The sequence below is a fragment of the Haemaphysalis longicornis genome, unplaced genomic scaffold (genome assembly GCF_048455015.1).
Source record: "Haemaphysalis longicornis isolate Haplotype H1 unplaced genomic scaffold, Haemaphysalis longicornis Haplotype H1 scaffold_10, whole genome shotgun sequence".
In the NCBI taxonomy this organism is placed as follows: Eukaryota; Metazoa; Arthropoda; class Arachnida; order Ixodida; family Ixodidae; genus Haemaphysalis; species Haemaphysalis longicornis.
In genome coordinates this window covers 156,140,340-156,165,073 of record NW_027526204.1, presented here as the reverse complement: position 1 = coordinate 156,165,073, position 24,734 = coordinate 156,140,340, and the positions used below count along the sequence as shown (strand labels likewise).

Below are 24,734 nucleotides of genomic sequence, written 5' to 3'. Positions count from 1 at the left end.
TAAGTCACCTTGTTGTGCCTGTTGTTTTGCAACGCTTTCCAGAAACTCCACTACCGCGGTTGCAAGCTGGTCGTCTGCGTATGAGTGATCGTACAATATCTCATCAGCTGAGCCTCGCCTGTTCTTATCCGTCCTTTCATCTGTCAATACGGTTTAGACGTCCGTTAGCTGGATTATCTGTGAATAGGCATAGCGCTTTCACGGGCCAGTTTGCTTGTGTGTGTTCTTGCAGGCGAAGCAGTGTGGCGGGTTTTAAAAGGCCAAAAGATGAGAGGGTCGCGACGATTAAGGAGTAACTTTCAAGGAACACTTCAAAGATGCCGAAGTAGCTTGCCGATTTCAAAGCGAGCCCTGTCAAAGCGATCTAAGGACTTGACTGTTGGTCGACGGCCGATCGGCGATCAGGGGAGTGTGTTCGGGACTCGCAAAAATGCCCAGGCGTTTTATTTCTTGAACACTAGCCCAAAAAATGCGTTATGTTTGTTTAACCTTTCCTGCTGCGCCAAAGCCTATTTCATCGCTATCGTCCTGTGTCTTGTCGTTCGCTCTGTGGTTCAACATGCATCGCCAACTCGCCCAAGTTTTCACGTTTCTCTCGAAACCAGTTTTGCTGCTGCAAAATCACATTTTGCTGCTCTGAACTAACCGTGGGTAAACGCCACTGCTAACGGCATGTCACGCGATGGGGAGTATGGTTACCGCGCTTTGGTCCCTAGGAAGATTCTAGGGACCATAACTGCGTGAAAACATGCCACATGCCTCCCGGCGCCTGCTACCTGACTGCTGCTGACTCAAATTTAGCGGTTGTGCGCTGAGCCAGTGCTTCCCAAGAGAACGGTAATGGTAAAGCACGGGGTCGCAGACCCAAACCGCCAGACCGCAACAAGCTTTTCGGTTTCTCCGCATCACCAGAAGTGCTCACAGCTTGCGCGAGTTAGCTGGGACCCCGGCCAGTCTGCAATATCAGCCGAGTGAGAGGGCTTGCTGATTTCGGGTAGTATCCAGCTGACGAGTGCGTTCAGTCGGCAGAGCTGCGTGAGCGAAGATTTGTGCTACCGAATGAAGTGCCAAGTCTCTTGTTTGCCAGGCGCACTCCTAAACGCTCGGGCCAATTTTAATGCCAACTTCAGTAGGTAAAAAAAAAAAAAAAGGGGGGGTGTTACTGCTCACCATCTATTCTTCCAAATTTTGAATCGCATGCCGTTGAAGAACCCAGCATAACGCAAGCATAAAGCATGACGGTAGCATTTGAGCTGATTGGCATTCGGTTTGAAGGCATTTGCGACACCAGTGTAGCAGTAATGTTAAAAGAGTACTTACAGCAGCGTTTGATTTCTTAAAACTAATGTCATTCATATTGTGAAGGTTCCAAAATGTTTTCTCGCAATTATGGGTGCCAAACATTGCTTGGAGCCAACTTTGAATTGATAATTTGGCTGCAGTTTTGAGTGGCCGAGAAATGGCGCCTTATCTGTTCTGTGACGTGAAACTGGTCTCTGGAAATGTGCGACAGAGAAGCTTCCGGCCGGCCAAACTTGAGCGGGGTCACTGGCGTCCCTCTTAGTCAAGGACGAAGCCACCAGCCCACGCAACCTTTAAGGTAAAAGACGTGCTGGATGTAGCAGGATAATTAGCGAGGGCCTGTGTGCAGGTGATCTCAAAAAGCAGCCTTAGATGCTTTTGAAGCCAATGACAAGGCTGGTGTCTTTCTTGGGCAAAGCATGCAGCGCACTCTAGGCCGTGCCTGGGCTTTCAGTGGCTGAAGCTGATACTGTGAATAGCACGGTCATTCATCAACGGCAGCACTTTGGCCAGTCTTAATTAATGTGCTGGGGTTCATCGGCCAGCCGGCGGAAAAAGTGCGGAATCACATTTGGTGCCAGTGCTTCTGTAACGCCCTCGGCCGCGTGTGTGCCACAGAGCCCCGACCAGGGACTTGGGGCACGGCCTGTTGCGACGACTCAGTCTGAGTACGCGAAGAAGAAAGAAACCCCGCAGAAGCGGGAGAATGGACGAAGCAAAGCGCGCGCCGCCGGGGGCTGTCAACTGGGACCACCGGCGGGGTCCGCGCGCGCGTCACATATGGTTCTTGTTTCACCAGGGAAGGTGGCCCCCTCTCCCTCGAAAGAAGGGACCGCGGCGGCGGGGAGCGGGGGGCCAGTTGGTTCGTTGAAAGCATGTAAGACAGAACGCTGTAACCTTCTGTACTTCTGTATAAAGAAATCCTGTTGTTTTCCTTTGCGCTCGAACGAGTAGTGGTGTTTATTGAACGACGACAGCGACCGAAAGGATCTACACATATTCGCTACTACAAAATTTTGGTGCCGAAACCCGGGATCGTGAAAGATGACCGAACTGTGAGTGCATCGGCGAGCAACAGGGATCGACTGCTCCGTTGAACGTGGACGACGATCGGAATGGAGCTACAGAAGAAGAAACGAAAGACCCTGCGGGCTCAAGTAAGTCGACTCGTTGGCGAGGCAGAAAAGCTGCTACCGCTGCCTATGCCAAGTGTCGAGGAACTTGAAGTCCTGATCGAACGTCTGGTGCTTGTGGAGGCTCAGCTGAAAGATGTCAACGCGGCAATTGAGCCTTTACTGACCGACGAAGACGCAGAAGACGAGTTCATGCATGCCATCGAGTACAGTGACAAGATTGCAACCTGCCTGGCGAGACTGAAAGGCAGGGTCAAACGAAGTTGCAACAATAACTCGGGTGGTGGCAACTCCGAACAAGACAGCAACGCCACAAGAGCAAGGACAGCAACGGCGGCAAAAGTGAAACTCCCAAAATTGGAGCTTCTAAAATTCAACGGAAACCGAAGGAATTGGCAGCCTTTTTGGGAGCAGTTCGAAACCGCCATTCACAAAAATCCGGACTTGGCGCCGTCGGAAAAGTTCAATTACCTGAGGGCCGCACTGATCGGAGACGGAGCAGCGGCAATTGCGGGTCTGCAGCCAACATCGGAGTGCTACGATGACGCCATCGACATCCTGCAGCAGAGGTTTGGAAACCAGGCGGCGCTCATCCAAGACCACATCGACAGCCTAATGAACCTAACACCGGTCTCGTCACCACGGAACGTCCGAGCACTGCGCCGTATGTACGACAACATCCAAGCTCACCTCCGAGGCCTGAAGGCGTTGGGTGTGGGAGAGGAGTCGTACTGCGCCATGCTGTATCTCGGCCTACTTCGTGCACTTCCATCCGACCTGAGCCTGGATTACAACAGAAAGGTGACATCGAGGAATGTGGAAGAGGCCAGCTCTGCGGGAACATCGAGCAGCGATACCAGCTCCGAGACGTCAAAGAAGCCGGTGCACCTCGGCATGCTGAGCGACCTTTTGAACTTTCTCCGCATCGAGGTAGAGACCCTGGAAAAGTCCATCATTGAGCGACCTGACGGAACTGGTAAGCCTCCATCTCGCTTCCATACGCATGAACGCGACAAGAAGCCACAGCAGTTTGCGAATTCCCGACAACCATCAGCGGCAGCACTGCACGGCACAGTTAAAGGGATGGAATGCTTTCTGTGCAACTCAAAAAAGCATGCCACAAAAGACTGCCCCGAAGAAATCCCTCTGACAGAGAAGAAACGCATGTTGCAGCAAGGCAGGAGGTGTTTTAGGTGCACAATGCCGCATCATACAGCGAGAATGTGCACGTGCGTACTGAGTTGCGGCAAGTGTCACGGCCGGCACGCTACCAGCATGTGTGACCCTGATTACACCCCACCTAAACGGATCCCTGACCAACCGGTCCACGCGAAAAAAGAGAAGAATCCTAACGAGTCAGTCTCCAGACTACAGAAAAGGGCAGCGTGAGACCAGCCGTTCTATTGCAAACCGTAACAGCATGAGTTGAGAGTGGCAGGCAGATGAAGTTGGCCAGGCTAATGTTTGACAGCGGCAGCTAACGCACCTTCATATCGGAAAAGCTGTCACGGGAACTCAACTGCAAACTTCTCGGAACGGAGATTCTGGCGGTTGGCGTGTTCGGAGGTGAAAGCAAAGAACGCACCTTTCGGAGGGTTTTGGTAACCTTGAGAAGCCGACTGAATGACAAAAAAATTGAGATCGACGCGCTAGAAACGCCCAAGATCTGTGAGCACGACCTTCCCAGCCCTGATGAAAGCATTCTGATCAAGTTAGATGAGATTGGCCTCTCAGTTGGGGACGATTTGAGTGGACAGAGTGATCGAGACGTTGACTTGCTGCTGGGATCCGACCACTACTGGACTGCGATGACCGGACGGATCCACCGACTGGCGGAAAGTTTGACTGCGGTGGAATCCGTATTCGGGTGGGCAGTCCAGGGACGAACGGGGTCACGCACAAGCAGAATGAATTGTTCCCAAGCGATCGTGCTGAAGGCAACGGCGCCAGATCTCGAGTCTTCTTAGCTTCTAAGGAGCTTTTGGGAGCTCGAAAGTGTGGGAGTCACCGACGCCTTGGATGACGACCCTCCGGGGGAACATGTTAGCCGGAACTTTGAAGCCAGCATCACTCAGTCGGATGGCAGATACGAAGTTGCCCTCCCTTGGAAGGCTGACGTGAGGCTCGCCGACAACAAGCAGGTGGCGTTAAACAGAATGGAGAACGTGAGGAAGAAACTGTCAAAAAACAAAGGTCTCCTCGAAGAGTACGATCAGGCAATTCGGTTTTATCAGAACAGTGGAATAGCAGAAAGGGTTGATGACGAAGGTAGGGATCAAGGAGCAGCGAAGGTGCTGTATTACATGCCCCACCAGGCTGTAGTACGAGAAAACAGCAGCAGCACAAAGCTCAGGATTGTATTTGACGCTTCATCCCACTGTGCAAACTCAAAATCTCTGAACGACAGCTTGGAAAGCGGTCCGAACCTTAATCCGGATCTGGTCGCCTTGCTCCGGAACTTCCGGACACATCCCATAGCTTTGGTCGCGGATGTGGAAAAGGCCTTCTTGCAAATCGGAGTGAAGGAAGAGGATCGTGACACGCTCCGATTCCTCTGGTACAAAGACCCTCCGCGACCAAATGAACCAATTCCGGAAATCGAGACTTGGCGAATGACGAGGGTGACTTTTGGAACGACGGCAAGTCCGTTCTTGCTGGCCGCTACCCTTCAGCACCATTTCCAAGCTATGGAGAGCGCCTACCCAGGCACTGCACGGACGCTAAGGAAATCGGTGTACGTTGACGATTTGTTGACTGGGGCGGCCAGCGAGGCAGAGGCGAAGCGACTGTATGCCGAAGCAAACGAAATATTCATGCTGGCAGGCATGAGACTCCACAAGTGGGGCTCAAATAGTGCAGCTCTAACAGGAATGTTTGAAGAGAACGGCGGCGTTGAAAGAAACTTGGGCCAAGTAGCGAACGTGCTGAAAGTGCTGGGAATGACTTGGAAACCCAAGCAGGACTGCCTGACCTTTTCTCCAGACCAAGTGGTCGAGTTCGCACAACGCGGAGGAGACACAAAACGTTTCGTTCTCCAGACGACAGCGAGATTATACGACCCTCTCGGACTCCTGTCACCATTTGTCGTGAGGGCCAAAATCCTCTTTCAGGAGATTTGGAAACGCAACCTTCGATGGGATGACGTGCTGCCAGAGCAGCTACCCAAGGAGTGGATCGCTTGGTGCGATGAGCTTGTGAACCTGAAGGGAATCAGCGTGTCGAGGTATTACGCCACGGAGCTTTTGGGAAACGTGACCCATCGAGCGCTGCACATTTACGCAGATGCCAGCACGGTGGCCTACGGAGCTGTAGTCTACCTCTTAACTATCGACGACACTGGAGCCACAACGACGACACTGCTTCTGGCAAAAGGCCGAGTGGCGCCACTGAAAGAGGTCACCTTGCCCAGGCTTGAGCTGATGGCCGGCTTGATAGCCACGAGGCTGTATAAGTACGTCAAAACGTGCCTCGAGATCGAAGTGAACGAGGTTCACTTTTGGACCGATTTATCCATCACCTTGCATTGGATAACGGGAGACCCGAGCAGATGGAAATTGTTCGTCCGAAACCGTGTGCGAGAAATCCAAAGCCATTCTCTGGGCGCGACATGGCATCACTGCCCTGGGAAGGACAATCCGGCCGACTTGATGACACGAGGTTTGAGGGCATCGAAACTGGTGCCATCGGATCTTTGGTGGAGAGGGCTGGAATGGTTGTCATTGGCGGCGACGGATTGGCCGAAAGAAAAACGCACTGAGCTCCCACAAGACCACCTTGAGGAGCGGCAACAACGGGCTGATGTGTTAGAGATGGCCACGGAGCCATCTGCGGAACTGCTCGACATTTCCAGATTCAGCTCGGCGTCCAAGGTCAACCGAACGACCGCTTGGATTTTCCTCTTCCTCCACAACCTGAAGTCCACGGAAAAAATATCGGGACCCTAGAGCGCGACGGAAATCCAAGCAGCGCGAACACACTGGCTGAGAAAAGCGCAGCAGTCGGCGTTCTAGGTTGACCTCAAATGTGTGACCGAAGGAACCAAGTCTCCACGTGATTCTCCCCTGCGAGACATCAACTTCATCGACGACGAAGGAGTGCTTCGGATTAAGAGCCGCTTTCACTCGGCAAACATGACTTACGACGAGCTAAGCCCCGTCGTCTTGCCCAAACACCACATATATTCAACGCTGCTGACGATCGACGCCCACCGACAGGTTCTGCACGCAGGAGTGAGGGACACCGTCGTCAAGCTTCGTGAAAAATACTGGATTCTGCGAGGCAGAGAATTCGTGAAGAAGGTGGTGCGTGCGTGGGTGGCGTGTCAGCGTTTCAGTGCTACAACGGGGTGCGCGCCAACGGGACCTCTGCCGGATGATCGGACAATCAGAGCAGATTCGTTCTAAGTGATCGGCACTGACTTTGCGGGCCCACTTTATGTTAGAGACAATGGTGTCACGCGTATGGCCTATATAGTCCTATTCACCTGTGCGGTTACGTGAGCTGTGCATTTAGAACTGGTGCATGACATGGCAACTGTGAGCTTTTTGTTAGCTTTCCGCAGATTTGTGTCCCGGAGAGGGCTGTGTCGCATCGTGTACTCGGACAATGCTCTGACATTGAAGCGCGCCACCAAAGAGCTGTTTGAACTGTGGCACGTGTTGCGACATCCAGACGTGATCGACCACTTTGCTAGCGCAGGGATAGAGTGGAAATTCATTGTCGAGCGGGCACCATGGTGGGGAGGCTTTTACGAAAGGCTGGTGCGTTCAGTGAAAGGGGCACTGAAGAAAGTGATCGGGAGGAAAGTTTTGGGTTGGCACGAAGTGGCCACCATTTTGACAGAAGTGGAGGCGGTGATAAATTCCCGTCCCCTCACGTATGTATACAGTGACGTGGGAGAGGGCACCCCCCTTACACCGGCCAGCTTTCTCACTGGGAGGCGGCTAACTACACTGCCGACGGAGGTCGCGCAGCAACCTGCTTTGACGCCCGAGGCAATCCGCGTGCTCTGGAGGCGCCGAAAGCGCCTGTTGAATCAATTCTGGGTGGCATGGGGAGCCGAGTACATGCGAGAGCTAAAATCCGCCTATGCTACCGACAGGTAGGAGTCGCCACCTCTCAGAGTGGGCCAGCTGGTGCTCATTAAGGAACCGGCACCGCGCTTGCTATGGAAGCTTGGAAGGATCGAAAAGGTTTTTGAGGGACGGGATGGTAAAGTGCGCTCGTGCGCAGTACGAGTGCCACGCGGCGTAATGTTAACGCGCCCAATACAGCTCATTTACCCGCTAGAGATGGAATGTGCTTGAGCCCATTCGGTGGGGAGTGTGTTGCGACGACTCAGTCTGAGTACGCGAAGAAGAAAGAAACCCCGCAGAAGCGGGAGAATGGACGAAGCAAAGCGCGCGCCGCCGGGGGCTGTCAACTGGGACCACCGGCGGGGTCCGCGCGCGCGTCACATATGGTTCTTGTTTCACCAGGGAAGGTGGCCCCCTCTCCCTCGAAAGAAGGGACCGCGGCGGCGGGGAGCGGGGGGCCAGTTGGTTCGTTGAAAGCATGTAAGACAGAACGCTGTAACCTTCTGTACTTCTGTATAAAGAAATCCTGTTGTTTTCCTTTGCACTCGAACGAGTAGTGGTGTTTATTGAACGACGACAGCGACCGAAAGGATCTACACATATTCGCTACTACACGGCCGCTGGATGAGAGCGCACGCAAGGTACGGCCCACCGCGTTGCCCGGATTTCAACGGGCGAGGGCGTGGGTGGCGGTGTTTACGTTTGCCGCCGCTTGACTCCCTTGTGGCGCTAGCGTTCGGGGACTGGTTTCGGGACGGAGCGGGGCGGTCCCCGTAGGCGAGCGCTTGCGCCGACTGAGAGACAGCCAGCGCACGGGTTTTAAAAGATGTTGTTGTCATTCCTCGGCTACTCAACCGCGAAAACTGTCTGTCCGTATGTATGTATGTCTGCCAGTCTGTCACTCGATCCAACCGCCCGGCCGTGACTGAAGTAGTTAAAATAATTCATGAATGAGATATAGGCAATACATTTTCAATCTAACAAATCTAAAAAGATGCCCCATATTCGACAACATTGTTAAAAAAAGATAATATTCAACAAAAAGATAATAACCACGGCTTAGCTTTGTCTGAAAACGTCTCACACACAGCACATAAACCGCGTTGCACAGTTTAAAGCCGCAAGTTGATTAGTTCCGAAATTTCAAAAATGTCACCTTTTCTCGGGAAACGTGGTGTCGACACACTGGAGAGCGATGAATATTTTCCGGCGATGGATTAAAGATTGCCTTAAAGACACTTCTTTGAAAAAAAAAAATGTTGGCTGGGCGGAATGCGCACCTCATAACACGAGGACACGCGATAGGATGGTTGAAAAAGGATTTGAAAAGACTAGACATTTTGCTATTCGTGTCTTTTGATACTCTTATACTGGCTCGGTCATGTCTTGCCGCGCATAGAGATTTGGGTTGTTTCATTTTCACAGGCACGACAATGCCATTAAAGACGCTACTGAAAACTTCATGACAGAGGTTGTATAGAAAGAAAAATAAATGCGCCGCGCTGTGTTCAAGAGACAGTGTGTATGGTCCACTCTCCTAGCTGCTAAGCATTTTTCAAACTTTGCGATGAGAACTAGCGCTAGGTACATTTCCTCCATTATTTCATCGCTGATTCAAACCCATATGCATTTATCCCTGAAGCTAGCGGTCAGGCTCCTGGAGCAGCACAAGCACGGCCGTAGCCAGAAAATGTTTTCGGAGGGGGTTATGGGTTTCGGGAAGGGGGTAGTTTTGCCGAAAGCAGCAGGAAGTATTGCTTACGCGCTGCCTGGAAAAGATTTCGGGAGGGGTTCGAACCCCCAAACCCCCCCTCTGGGTACGGCCCTGAGCACAAGTATGTGTTTAAATTAGTGCACTCTAAAGACATTGCGATAGTATTGCTCTGTGAACATACTGCGCTTCAATTCGAATCAATTTTCATAGCGTAGGAAAATTTTCACATACGTTATTATTACGTCAGCTTTCTTTTTTGAGTACATCTCTACATAATGCAAGAAGTGTAATGCCTTGTATCTGCACAAAAAATGCGTAATTCACGCAGTTAAAACAATTAATAATTATGATATTCAAGATGTAGATTGTTGGTTTAAAATAGCAAAGAAAAAACGTGAAATGGAAAAACGGTGTTTGAATGCTTACGCATTATTCGGCAATTGTTGGAATTTCTGTACAATTTCGCATTTTTCTTTTGTGTCCGGGCAAAAATTTAGCTTGCCGAGCTGGCCAAATATTTTTTTAAAGTTTTTTTGTGGACCCGGACATCTCATGTGCTCTCTTAATTTTTTTCGAGGCTACAGGGAACAACTAATAATATCAGGTAGAAACTGGAATCGCTTTTCATTCAACTGTATATATATATTGTAAAAATAAAAAAGGACCGACATAGCTGTGATAGTAGTATTACTTCATAACTAAACAACGTGTAATCAAGTTCATATGTGCCGTGAGATTAATACGAATTGTGGTGTTTTATTTAGTGCACAAGGAAAAACCCACATAAAAGTTGGTTATGTCTTAAAGGAGCCATGAAGAGAAAACACAAGTTTGGTTCATTCAAAAGATTGTCTCGTTAGAATCATACTGACACCACTTTTAACGTAAACTTCGCTCAAATAAGCTACATAATTAGGAAAAACGGGAATGGTCATGCGACCCACCAGCTCATTTCCCGCAACAGAACCTGTGATGTCACATGGGCTAAGCTCTGCGATTGGCGGAGGCTGGCAGAAGCAGACGCAAATTAGGTAGAGCTTACAAACTAGACGAACGAGCGATTTGCGCTTAAATTTAGGGCACATTCTTTACAAAGCAATAGGAATGATGGGACAAACAGTGGAAGTTACGAAAGCACATGTAAACATAGAAGTACTGATGCGTTCTGCTGTTCGTACTGCGCACAGCATGCTTTGGTTTAGCTGCACAGCACTACGGGGCTTGGGGTTGTCTCAGACGACACTGGCCGATTGACGCAAGCAACGGTGTCTTACGTGACCCCATTTGTCGAGCGAGCACTGTTTCGGGGAACGAATATTTTCTCCCAGAACAAAAACAAGCCAGGTTTAAATGCGGGCAAAAACAAACCAAACGCTTGTCACGGTATGGTGGCGCCATCTAGGTTACGGAACAGAAAGAAACGCGGGAACAAACCAACACCGCTACAGGGTGGAGACAACCTTTGAACGGTCTCGTGCCGCCGCAATTGGGCCAACGGGCTCAACGCGTTATTCTTTTCGTTTCCCACGAGACCTAGCAACGCGAAACAGACAATATGATTCAAACTTCTTCAGTAAACCGCGTTGCGGCGATAATTTTAGCGCGTTTTTGACACAATGACTTGCTACGGCGGCGAGCGAGCAACCGAACATGGTGGCGCCAGCGTTACGTGTCTCTACCCTGTACGGCGGATGCGTGAATGAAGGTATTCTAGGCTGCAGAGCGGTCGGTTCCCGTGATGTCACTTGGGACCACGAAAACGCACGATTGAGCGGGAAAATCAAAATTTTAACCTAAATTGTTTAATTCTCAGTGAATAAAGCACCGTTTGTATCCGGACAAGCGCTGGGGGCACTATAAAACACGAAATCTTTCGAATAAAACCAACTTGCATTTTCTCTTCATGGCTCCTTTAAACATTGAGAAGTGTTGGTACTCATAAATAACAAGCGCCGTCACAAAAACATTGTTCCTGTTTGCCCAGAATTTTAAGGTCACAAAGAGCATGCCGGGCGATGTAAGACACGACGACACAGTAATGCGAGACAGAAGGCACACTATCAACGCGTAATGCTGCTGCTGTGAACGGAGTTTAACTTCCATCTTGACCAAATGAAGCTCGGCAGCCACTAATCGTGTTTGTTTTTTAACAGGTGTAACATTAGTGGTGGTAGATGCCTTAAGTGGAGCGTGGAACGCCGATGATAAGACCACACTTCGAAATAAGCGGCCCGAAAGCCGGCGTCCCGCAGGCCGCGCTCGCCGCAACCAGTTTCGGAACGGTGGTGTTGCGGCGGCAGTATTTGGCTCTAGGCGCACTCACGCCGCTTTGGAGGCACGCGAGAGGCCGCACGTCAGTGCGCCTTTCATCCAGCGGCCATGCTTGTGGCCTCCTGCTGCTGTTCACACCTGCCACGAGCAAGGGCTACGTTCAACACTGTTAGTCTGCAGCAGAGCTTCCACACCATTTGCAAATGTGCACAAAGTGGGGCAGTTGTTGCCCCAGCAAGGTGCAGCTTTCCTGATGGGCCTATTCGTGTACTCGCGGTAGGGTTGCCGCTATTGGCCGGTTTTTGACCAACCCGGCCGTCATTGGCCGGTTTTTTGGCCATTGTGCCGCACTTTTCTTATTTTTATTTTCCTTTTTGCATTTCATACGTGTCAATTCAGCAACTGCGGCGATAAACGTGTTGGCATGCTGTGCATTGCATACCTTTTTGCGTTGTTTCGGTGTATTCGGATGCAAAGAAGATTTGTTAATTGACGAAGTATGTGCGGTTACTCTTCAGCACAGCGCACACACTTAAAGCAATAACTAATATCTCAGTCACTTTCAGTGCAAAACATTATGTAGATTTCTCTCTGGGGAGATGATACAATAAATAGCATTGCACGTAAAAAAACATGGTGCCTTTTTTCCACAAATGCAACCTTCTATATACCAAGCCCCCCTCCCCCTTTCACTGAGGGCCTTGTTTTTTTGTTTTTTTTTTCGGGTAAAGGTGGCAACACGAACTTGCGGAGCAGCATTTGAGGAATGGCTCACATTTCAGCCTGCTGTGGAAGTGTGCACTGTAGGCTCCATTGCCATGAGCCAGGCTGCAGACGAAACGGCATGAGAGGGATTAAAAGAGGCGAAAGCGAACGAAGAGGTGCCAGTACAGTGTTGCAGTGCAGAAGTTGTTGACAAGTATTGCCAGGCTTTTGCTGTCAAAGCACGCAATTGTTTGTGGTTTGCATTTTGTGCTGCATGAGCTCAGAAAGGCGTCAAGTGGTGGAGCGAAATGTGGCATGCAGAGAGTGGATTTTGAAATATGTAATAACTCTTTGTGACATGCATAACGATGTAGCAGTCAGAAAAATTTGTAAATGCCTCTGTATGCTTTTGATAACCAAAATTTCACCTCAAAACCATAAACAACTCTATCTCATAAGTAGTTAATAAATTAGGTTGTGTCCAAATCGTCAAGACACCATCGTAAACGTGACCACCGTTTCCTAACCATTGCTACAATAGAAAGCGCATACACATTATTGTGATCTGTAGCCCTTATCTATTAAGGTAACTGCTTCGGTTTTGCTTTGATAAACGTTTTAACTAGACAGAAAAGGTAACACCAAGAGCACCTACTTGATGCGCTGTAGAACGCCGAGGCGTTCACCTTGATCTCTTGTTTTGTTAAAGCATTGCTGGAGGGTGAAGGTGCACCAAGCAGGAAATGCGAATGCTGACTGAGCGGTTAAAGTGAGGATGACGCCGATTGTAACTCACAAAAATGCTATGAAAAGTCGCGTGCACAATTATACACGCCGTGTCGCAAGGGGATCAAGTGATTACAAGCAAATGTGAAGTGCAAATGTAAAGTCCTACCTGCAATGTCCAAATGATTGCCTTGGCAGTTTCTTCACTTTTGGGTAATAGTATTTGCTATTGACACCTTTGGACTGCGTCTAGGGTGTTTTTGTCTTTGAGTGGTGCATTGGAATTTGTTTGTATTTTGTGTGCCTTACCAAGCTTTTTTTTTTTTTAAGCGATATGCAACATGTTTTTTGTTTATTTTAAGTGAAGGTTTGTGACGCAATTTTACCCGGTGTTTTGAGCTTCCTTGTCATGCACTGTGTTACCTGATACAGAGGCCTGACAGCAGGAATCTCGTAAAGTAACTACTGTAGCTCATTTCATTGAAAGCGACAGCAGCGTTGCATGTTGTATCATTGAGGAGCAGTGCTGATAATGGTGAAGTGTGCCTGTTCTGGAGGCTTGCCAGTGGGCTGCTCTGCCGGGCCAGCAACAGTGCCTCTTGGTGCAGTCTGTGCGATAGGCACACGGACGTAACGTGTGCTCTTGCACCCCGTGCGCAGGAGAAGACGGAAATCGAAGGGGCACTCTTTGTGTTTGCGTGGTGAGTGCGACCTTTGCTTTTTCCCCTCGGCGGCTGCTGCTGTTCTTTGGTCCTGGCTGTGCTGCGCATGTGCCCCTGGGCCGCTGAGTGAAGGAGGTGCTTGCAGGTCCAAGACCCCCCGCCATGGCTTCATTGTGATGAACCGCCTGAGCACGACCAACCTGCTTCAGGTGATCACCCAGGACGTGGAGTTCCAGACCCAGCCGCCCTTCCTACTCTACAAGAGCAACGGTGAGGAGGCCCCGCTGGCAAGCTCTGCAAGCCTGTCTGCTGTGCCCACCGCATACTGTGCACCGGCAGGGAATTTGATGAGGCCGTGATTTGTATGAACAAACTGTTGGTGTAGAGGGATGCATAGCAGCTGTAACGCTATAGATGGTATTCGCATCATAGAAGTCTTCTCTTCGCAACACCGAAAACCACCATGACAGTGCCCACCCCATTTGTGCATGCGTCCGCATCTTGCAGGGGAAAAAAAAAAAAAACAGGCCCCGGCGTCTGCGCCGTTGCCACCGGATTCTCGGCTGTGGCATCAGAGTCAGCAGACGTGGATACTTGCAGTGACATTGTGTGGCAATACTCTACTTGCCCTTGAGAACTCCCCATCACCACTGGAGAATGGAGTCATGGTTACGAAAGGAAGCGGCATGAAATGCCTACACTGCAGCGCATTTTTTTTTTTTTTTTTTTTCAATGATGCTACCACCGACGTAGTGTCTATCCAGCAAGGCGAATTACCTAGAGTGAAGGAATATAAATATTTGGCAGTGTGGATAAACGAAGGGGATAACTACTTAAGTACTCACGAGGAGCAACTTAAGGTTAAGGGAAAGCGAAACGCAGCTATAATGAAGCATAGAGCTCTGTGGGGGTATAACAAATATGAAGTAGTAAGAGGAATGTTGAAAGGAGTAATGGTTCCGGGTCTCACGTTTGCGAATGCTGTACTCTGCTTAAAATCAGACGTTTTATCAGGCCTTGAAGTAAACCAGAGAACGGTAGGACGTTTGGCCTTAGGCGCGCATGGAAAAACAACTAACGAAGCAGTTCAGGGAGATATGGGCTGGGCGTCGTTTGAAGTTAGAGAAGCTCAGAGTAAAATATGCTTTGAGATGAGGTTGAGGGCAATGGATCAACGAAGGTGGGCAGCTAAGGTTTGTAGGTACCTATACTTGAAAAGCGTGGACACGCAGTGGTTAAGAAAGACTAGAAGGCTAACGATGAAATACGGAAAGAACAGTGGGGAATCCAAAACAGCCAAGGTAACCAAAAAAGAGGCAAGGCAGATTGAAACGAATAAATGGAGGGAAAAAATGGAAGCTAAAACGTCGTTAGAGATGTACAGGGCTGAGAAATTGAACATCAGAAAGGAATATTTCGACGATAATTCCCAGGGCAGTGCTTTGCTTTTTGAGGCTAGAGCAGGTTGCCTGCGAACTAAGAGTTTTGTGGGGAAGTATTCACAAAATGATGGGGTATGCGTGGTCTGCGGAAAAGAAACCGAAACTATGCGGCACATAGTGTTAGAATGTGAGGGTATCCATCCAAATCTACATGAAGGGAATATTGGGCTTTCAGAAGCCCTAGGATTTGAGGGTATCACAGAGGAAGTTAACTTCAAGGCTGTCGAGGGGACGAAAAGAAGATTAGAATGCTGGTGGACGAAAAGCAGAGAGGGGAATATTGCCTAGGACAGTTACCACCTGTAACAGAAAAAAAAAAAAAGTATTTTGTGCCTAATAAGCTTTTTGTGCCTGCCCTAAGCAGCGCTAGTATTGAACCAAAAGTGTAAAACATAGGTATATTAGTCCGTTTTGGTAAGATGACATGTCATCACCCCTATACAAAGGGGAAACCAATAGAAATCATCATCACCATCATGCCTGTGAACATGGACACATGGGCGCTCGCCCCTTGGAGTCGTTCAGTATAAAAGCCAAGTAATGCTTCCCAACAAGTTGTGAATGTTCACTCACACGGCAGCGTCGCAGTTTGCACATTGTTAGCTGGGTGACTAGCGACATCTGTCAGCAAGCAACCAAAAGGGGAGGCTCGTTGAGAGATGAGCAATCAATGGCCGATGCCGAAACGCGGCAGCTGGCAATGAGCTGACCTGTTCTTGCGACAAGTGGGCGGCAGGACGCTGCGCGAGACAGCAAACGTCGAGGTAGTGCTTCTCAGCTCACTGGGGCGGCCTAATGCGTGCGCTGCCATGCCGGAGCCCGCTCGTCCCCGTTGCTAAGGCGCGCACACGGTTGCTGGCATGTGCACCACACTACGTTACTGCATAAGGTACTGGAAAAGCCAGCAAAATCAGCACAGTTACTCTGCATGGCCATGCGAGACCAACTGAGCTTGGATGCAGGACTGGCTGGGCTTTAAAGGCATGATGTGGCGGCCCCTGTGCGCAGGTGGCATCTTCTGCGTGTGGTTCTACGACGTCAAGGAGTGTGACCGGATCGGCCGGCTCTTCCAAAGGTAACTGCTGGCGCGCCGCCCTTTGCCGGCGCTGGGCGGCAGGGGTTCCCCTCTGCTGCGCAGCCTGACCATGTCGTCGAGCAAGGCCAAGTACCGGCAGCGGTGTGCCTCGGAGAGCGACAGCCGCCTCCGGCAGGGCCTGCACAACGGGGCCACCAGGGACATTGTGACGCTGCTATCCAAGGCCAAGGACGAGTACAACATGGTGCGTGCCCAGCCAGCCTGGAGGCGCTTACTGCAGCTGGCACGGCCAGATGCTGTCGCGCACTGCACAGCCTCCAGTGCCTGCAGCGACAGAGGGGAGGGTAGTGTCGCCTGGCCATTGTCTGTCACGCTGTCGGTGCCGTTGTTCCCCGCGCAAGAGGGCGCCGAAGGGAAGCGTGAATGCTCTGGGGTTACTCGCGCAAAGTGTGGTCTGTAGTCCCTAGTCCATGTTTGGACCACTCTCAGTGCATTTACGCGACTTTATTTAGTAGAAAAATTGATTCGAACGTGCTGTCCTTCTCTCGGCATCCTGGTTTCCTATGACGTTTTGTATGGCGCTTACTTCAGATGACTTGGCTTGACTGCGCTACTGTGTGGCTTTCTGACCCTACGGCACAGTCAGTCAGCCAGCCAGCCACCGGTGGGTCGTCGAAATTCGTTCGCACAATTGAAACTAAGCCACCACATGATTTGTGCCTGGAAGTCGGTTAGACTCTATCAGGCTTAGTGAAGTCTACGAAGTCAAAGTAGCTCCACACTAGCGCACATGCAATGCTTCGCTGTCTGGTATCCTAGTAGAAAATTTGGCCAATTAAAGGTGGGAGAAGAGTCACCAAAGTTGATGTAGGTACAAAGAAAAGAGAATCAGCCAACACTTTTATCACAAAGCATAAAACCAAGGTGCAGGAAGCAGTTTTTGCGCTGGGTGAACAAGCAGAGCAGGCAGCAGCACGACCACACATTTGTGATTGCTTTTCTGCCTCAGGGTGCACTGACTAGAGAAGAGATATTTGTGGGACGCTTAGTGCGAGACACATGAAAGACGAGAGCACGTGATTGGCAAGCGACTGATTGTGATGACGGTAGTACCAGACCGGTTTTGGCGTGTATGCGCGCCGGCAGGGGCTCGCAACGTGCGACTGGCGAGCCAGATGCAATCGTGCGATCATTGCGACCGTCGTGCGGCTGCAGGCAATGAGAGCCCGAAGGTGTCGTCATAATGACTTCACTGGGAAAAATCATCTTCGACGTAATGGAAGCAGTTACGTTACTTTCCTTGTGCAAAAAAAAAAAAAAAAAAAAAAAGGTTACGCCAGCTAGGGTAGCTTTGTAGTCGGAGGTTTGTGTGCATAGCTCATGGACTTTTCATTGTCGTCTGTGACTTGAGTAGAGTAGTTAATTAGTGGGATTCTGAGAAATCTCTCGCCAATAAAACTCCTGACAACCTTTTATAACTGTTGTCAACAATGTGAGGGCAGCCTAATGCAGGCGTGTGTAGGAGGTAATGTTTGCCAGTAGTTGTAGCCCTCAAAAACATTTGTGCGGTGTGGCGCAAGCATTGTTGCTATCTCAAAAAAGGTGAGGATCCCATCTAAAATACTGAGAAACTATGATCTCCAATGCACAAGCCTCCTTGTGTTCCCTGTTGCTCACCGCCACAAGCTTGGCGCAAGTTTCCCATCCAAAGTCAGCTGCCAGCTTGTGGTAGCTTTGCGATCAGCTTCGTGATGGCCGGAAAGCAGCATGGGACAGAAAGTGCTGCAGCGGCAGCACGTTCCTTTGTCTTTAAATGTAACCGATAAGTCATCGACGAGTGGCAGATTTGAAGGGGGGGGGCATTCCCCCAAGACGACTTGATGTAGCCTTCCATTAGGGCTAATGCATGCAATTTCTGGCGCTCTCTGAAGCGAGAAAATGCCCTTGCCTTTTCAGGATCCCAAACGAAAGCCACAAAACAAAGATTTCTGTGATAGGAACTATGTAAAAGCCGTTCAGGGATACACAGAAAGGCGCGCCCAGTGCTTCATCATCCACTGGCATCGAGGCATTGCTGGTACCACGCTGCGCCAACTGCATAAAGCTGCAGCTCCTTCTAACCACCAGTTCAGGTCCAGCGACTGTAAGCAACATATGAAAATTAGTTCCATTTGTTAAGCCTTCTCAGACTATGAGAGTAGTTTCATTATTCTTGTAGGCGTGTGATCGTTAATTGATGCATGGCTTGAATAATTTTGCCCTGCTCGTTTCACGGACAGAAGCAGTGGCCAAGCATGCACTCTGTTTTTGTATGTCACCAAATGTTGCTACTTCGCACCTTTGTAGATTATGAGTCGTAGTTCAGACTTTCTAATACATTATAATAATACTATAATGTACAGTGCTCACGGATTGAAACGCGACACTGCGAGCGCGTGGCCGCCGGCACATGCAGCGCCGCTCGTGGATGCCCGTGGAGGCGAGGTGTTGCATTGCGGTATACCGCGAGGGTGAGAGCGGTTTGCCCGTAGGCTTCCTGCTTCCGGTTACCAATGAGCGGGACTGTGGTTCCCCGCAGCGACAGCGGGGTGCTGTAAGACTGGAGCGCGTGTGTGCGCCGACGGGAGTCGCCCGGCGGTGCGCGCAGCCCATTTCGCGATATCGTCTGCTCGCGCGCTCTTGTTACGCGTGCCGTTCCGATGCGGCACAGATAATGTGCATGTAAGGCACGGTCACGCTTATCTGAATAACCCGAACGTCTGCACGAAGGAATAGCAAACTTTATTCCAGGATGATGCAAACTAAAAAAAAAGGAAGGACACATTTTTTGCAAGCACGTTCGCGTGTAGTATTTGGTTAGGGGCATTAGTATTTCGTCGGCTCTCCTCCCGCGGCCACGACGGCAGCCATTCTGCGTGGCAGAATGTCGTACAGGCTGGTGGCGAAACGAGCAAGCCGCCAGCCTCTGCCATTCCGCGTGCACCGCCGCCCATAGGTCGTCCGCAGAACACCGTTGCGGTGGACAGCGAGAAAGGGCTTTCTTTATTTCCGCCCAAACGTTTTCGACGATGACCTTGCGGCAGCCAGTCGAGCACCATCACACACCTCTCCTCCAGGAGGTTGGAGACGCATGCAGCAGTGTGGACCGTCCAGCGCGTACGGCAACATGACGGTGTCCAGCAGGTCTTTATAAGTGGCAGCGTGGAACCGGCCGTCCAGGCGTACGAGTGGACCCAAGCCGTCTTTGGAGATGGCTCCCCACACGCTCACTCCACACCGGCCGCTGCTGGCAACACGCTGGATATTGGAGGCGTCGAACCTGAGTAAAGCAGGCACAGCAGAAGACAATATAATTTTAGATTACAGCGACCCGTGAAGGCATTACATTACCGCGATAATGGTTGGATGCGCGCCTGCGTGTTGCCCAGGGGGTAGGGAGTGCCGGTTCTTTAATCTATGCAAACTGCGTGCATGAGCCGCTGCCCACAAAAAGCTTCAAAGGGTGTCAGGTTGGCCGAGTGTGCAAGATTCTTTTCGCCATGGCGTGGTGTTCACGTTATATAGCTATCTCGATCCGGCTCAAATTCCCTGATTACGTGGCCAGTAAAGTGGGCGGTGTAGAAATGGTCAGGTGACCAACTACACGCCTTGTGGTTGCTCGCTGAACAAGTGAAGTCCCGATACAGAAGACACAGACAAAAAAATTGAGATAAAGACAAGCACTCAGCTGCGAAAGAAAAGTGACGGTCAAGGAAAAACAACCGTCACTGGTCACCTGACCATATCTACGCCGCCCACTTTACTGGCCACGTAATCAGGGAATTTGAGCTGGATCGAGATAGCTATATAACGGGAACATCACGCCATGGCACCAATCATTCCCAACCAAAAATGCCGAGGATTAGCATGGCGGAAAGAATCTTGCACACTCGGCCAACCTGACACCCTTTGAAGCTTTTTGTGGGCAGCGGCTCATGCACGCAGTTTGCATAGATTAAAGAACCGGCACTCCCTACCCCCTGGGCAACACGCAGGCGCGCATCCAACCATTATCGCGGTAATGTAATGCCTTCACGGGTCGCTGTAATCTAAAATTATATTGTCTTCTGCTGTGCCTGCTTTACTCAGGTTCGACGCCTCCAATATCCAGCGTGTTGCCAGCAGCGGCCGGTGTGGAGTGAGCGTGTGGGGAGCCATCTCCAAAGACGGCTTGGGTCCACTCGTACGCCTGGACGGCCGGTTCCACGATGCCACTTATAAAGACCTGCTGGACACCGTCATGTTGCCGTACGCGCTGGACGGTCCACACTGCTGCATGCGTCTCCAACCTCCTGGAGGAGAGGTGTGTGATGGTGCTTGACTGGCTGCCGCAAGGTCATCGTCGAAAACGTTTGGGCGGAAATAAAGAAAGCCCTTTCTCGCTGTCCACCGCAACGGTGTTCTGCGGACGACCTATGGGCGGCGGTGCACGCGGAATGGCAGAGGCTGGCGGCTTGCTCGTTTCGCCACCAGCCTGTACGACATTCTGCCACGCAGAATGGCTGCCGTCGTGGCCGCGGGAGGAGAGCCGACGAAATACTAATGCCCCTAGCCAAATACTACACGCGAACGTGCTTGCAAAAAAATGTGTCCTTCCTTTTTTTTTTTTAGTTTGCATCATCCTGGAATAAAGTTTGCCATTCCTTCGTGCAGACGTTCGTGTTATTCAGATAAGCGTGATCGTGCCTTACATGCACATTATCTGTGCCGCATCGGAACGGCACGCGTAACAAGAGCGCGCGAGCAGACGATATCGCGAAATGGGCTGCGCGCACCGCCGGGCGACTCCCGTCGGCGCACACACGCGCTCCAGTCTTACAGCACCCCGCTGTCGCTGCGGGGAACCACAGTCCCGCTCATTGGTAACCGGAAGCAGGAAGCCTACGGGCAAACCGCTCTCACCCTCGTGGTATACCGCAATGCAACACCTTGCCTCCACGGGCGTCCACGAGCGGCGCTGCATGTGCCGGCGGCCACGCGCTCGCAGTGTCGCGTTTCAATCCGTGAGCACTGTACATAATGGTTATAGTAATCATAAGTATTACCAATCATTTCTGGGCGGCAGCCAGAAGGGCCCATTGGCTGTCCCTGGGTGCATATAAAAACATGAGTGAATAATATTTTAATATTATTACATTAATATTACTATTATTGTCTATCGGACTATCATCATAACCCATAAAAGAACTTCCCGCTGCCCCCCGCACGGGGCGCCTTGAGTAATCTTGGTGACGGTACTGGCGATACCGCGGACCCCGAGCCCCCCAACATAAGCTGTGGCCTACCGTGGTGATGTGTTTTTAAGGTGAGGGGTAGAAACCTCAAACGGTGGCCATCCGAGCCCAGGTCAAGCTCCGGCGGATGGGCTCCCTGTCTGTTTACCAGGCAGGGAGCTCCGGGACCTCTCTCGGTATCAGGGTAACCCGAGCGAAGGAAGTACCCCCGTCCCCTGCTTTTTCCTATGCCATATGGTAAATCGAAAAACCCCCTCCGAACATGGTCGGATCCTGAAAAGGGTCCGCAGCGAAGCATCTTTCCCACCTCTTCCTGCCATCAACTTCCCGAAACCCGACAACTACCCCCGCTTTTTGATAGTTGAATCTGTTGACAAATCCAAGCCTCTTTCTTCACAATCCGTATTCCTTGTATCGAAGTTTCTTGAAGCCATCCTTGGCAAGAGGTACAGTGCTAAAAAACTAAGAACCGGTGAGGTCTTAGTTGAGGTCAACACGCAGCAGCAAGCCACAACTCTCATCAGCCAAACCCGCATGGCAGACCTTGATATCAGAGTCACACCCCACCGCAGCCTCAACAGCTCCCAGGGTGTGATATCTGAGTCAGATCTCCTAACTGAGACAGAGACCGGTCTGCTCGAAGGCCTAAAAGACCAAGGCGTGACAGCAGTAAGGCGCATCGTCATTAGGAGAGACAACAAAGAGATAGCCACCAAACATCTGATTCTGACTTTCGACCGCTGCACACTGCCCGAGCATGTCAACGCAGGTTTCATCCGTTGTTCTGTCCGGCCGTACACCCCAAACCCGTGGCGCTGTTTCAAGTGCCAGAGGTTCGGGCATGGTGCCAACTCCTGTCGCGGCAGAACAACATGTGCCAAATGCGCCCAGCATGATCATCTCTCTGACAACTGCACTGCAACCAACTTCACCTGCCCGAATTGCCAGGGTCCACTTGCAGCATACTCTCGCGCTTGTGAAAAGTTTCATCTTGAGAAAAAAATCATTAACGTGAAGGTAACGGAAAACATCACCTTCCCAGAGGCGCGAAAGAGGTTCGCCTCTTTCCCCCCGGGGAGGTACGCTGACGCAGCTCGCCGGGGGGCGGAGCTGCGTCTTGTTTCGGCGGGGACCCAGTACCGAGAGTCGGACTTGGTCCCGCCCCCACCCCCCCCCCCACCTGGGCTGCCTCTTGCAGCCCAACCCGCCTCCGCACTGCTCGCTGAGCCAGCAGCGGCTGTGGTGGCATCCATCCACGTCCAGTGGGGGTGCTGCTGCACCCACCGTTTATTCCTCTCCACCGGCCCAAAGCACACGCGAGGGCCCGCAGGAGATGGAGACGGAGGAAGTTGCAGCAATTCCCACATCCGCCGCACCGCCTGTGCCACCCGGGGCGCTCCTGACGCCCTCGGCGGTTGCGGCTCAAACGAAGGGCACCAGAAAGGGTGCCAAGTCAGGGGGGTCCGGTACGCCGGGTATCCCTTTCCAAATCTGATGATGAGATGGATGTGGGACCTTTCCTGCCTGCTTTGCAGAGGAAGGAGCAGGTCCCTCCATCTAAACCTCCAGAGAAGGCAAAAAAGCCCCTCCCAAGAGTGCAAGCCCCGAAAGACCTTACGTAAATAGTCACACTCCAGTAGCTCTAACACATCATAATGGGAAGAGAAAACATAGTTCAATGGAACTGCAGAGGCCTTCTGAATAATCTTGACGACGTGCATGAGATTCTGCATGCCAATCAGCCAAGTTTAATGTGTGTCCAGGAAACACATCCGAATTCCAAGCACACAAATTTCTTGAATAGTTACCTGGTATACAGAAAGGACAGACAGGGTTGGCTGTACACACTCTTCTGGCGGTGTGGTCATAATCGCCCGCAAATCCTTAGCATGCCACCCTGTCACCTTGAACACCGTCCTTGAGGCTGTAGCCGTCCGCACAATAATATTTAATAGGTTGATAATGGTATGCTCCATCTACATCTCTCCAGATCTTGCACTTCTGAGCTTTGAGGTGCTGGTCGACCAGCTGCCTGAACCATAGATCCTAACAGGCGACTTCAATGCACACAATTCTCTTTGGGGCTCTTCTCGCACGGATGCCCGAGGTCGCCTGATAGAGAAGTTTTTAACATCCTCTGGAGCATGCCTTTTCAACAAGAAACAGCCTACATACCATAACATAGGACACAATACATACTCAAATCTTGACTTGGCTATTGGTTCGGCAATTCTCTTTCCATGTCTTGAGTGGGGTGTGGGCACTGACCCATATGGCAGTGACCACTTCCCCACTTCACTAACATATATAGGTAAAGGCCCAAGCAGTTCATCTTCCCATAATAGGTTCAATGAAGCACGAGCTAACTGGAACACATTTACAGAGACATTGAAACTACACCACACATCCATAGGACACCTACACGTTGAAGAAGCTACCCAACTCCTCACGGCGCACATCCTCGACGCCACCGATAAGTCCATTCCCCACGCCTCTGGTGCCCCGTGCAACCAGAGGAGGCCGTGATGGAATGAGGACTGTAGGCGGGCGCGAGAGGCCCAGAACAAGGCGTGGGGTATCCTTCGCCGGTACCCCACGTCGGGCAACCTTATTTTGTTCAAACGGGCCAAGCGTTCGGAAAACGTGTGCGCCGTAAGGCAAAACGAGAGAGTTGGCACACCTTCTTGACATCCATTAATTCATACACGGACACACACAAAGTCTGGACACGTATACGCAAGCTCAAAGGACAACAGACGCACAGCCTGCCCCAGGTTAGCACAACAGGGGACACACTTGAAGACTAGGCTAACACACTTGCACAACACTTCGAACACGTGTCCAGTTCAGCACACTACACAAACACTTTCATGAAGCACAAAACATCTGCAATAAAGAAGTCCCCGCGTGATATCAAGAAGACGCAAACTTCCTACAATTCTCCGTTTTCAATTCATGAGCTGAAGGCTGCTTTGACCACATGTAAACCTTCAGCTCCAGGTGCAGATAAGATTACATACACAATGATACAACACTTACACTCAGACACCCTTGAAACACTCCCACACTTATACAACGGAATATGGCTTTCGGGGCACATTCCACGCTCTTGGAGGGAGGCCATAGTAGTGGCTTTCTTAAAGGAAGGGAAGGACCCTTCCTCTCCTGCCAGTTAGCGTCCCATTGCCCTGACAAGCTGCCTGTGTAAGCTCTTTGAGAAGATGATAAACAGGAGACTCGTGTACTTCTTGGAGTACAATGGTCTTCTCGAGAGCTGCCAGGCAGGCTTCAGGGCGGGGTGATCTACCAACAATCAACTCGTTGCATTAGAGGCGTATATAAAAGATGCTTTCCTCCACTGTATGACAGTATTCTTTGATCTATAAAAGGCGTAT

The 24,734-nt window shown here is 50.8% G+C and overlaps 1 protein-coding gene across 5 annotated transcripts in view; it reads left to right on the top strand.

Annotated features, from left to right (window-relative positions):
• The window catches only part of Dcp1 (decapping mRNA 1), a 45,893-nt gene that overhangs the window by 227 nt on the left and 20,932 nt on the right, over positions 1-24,734 (top strand). For 2 of the 5 annotated variants that reach the window (XM_077691392.1, XM_077691395.1), the window contains exons 2-5: positions 13,587-13,627; positions 13,734-13,858; positions 16,039-16,105; positions 16,169-16,310. In XM_077691392.1, coding sequence (XP_077547518.1) covers positions 13,587-13,627; positions 13,734-13,858; positions 16,039-16,105; positions 16,169-16,310 — 375 coding nt within the window. Of the gene's footprint in view, positions 1-5; positions 12,377-13,586; positions 13,630-13,733; positions 13,859-16,038; positions 16,106-16,168; positions 16,311-24,734 lie in introns of those variants that run through there. The other 3 variants (XM_077691393.1, XM_077691394.1, XR_013320350.1) reach the window with 3 other exon arrangements.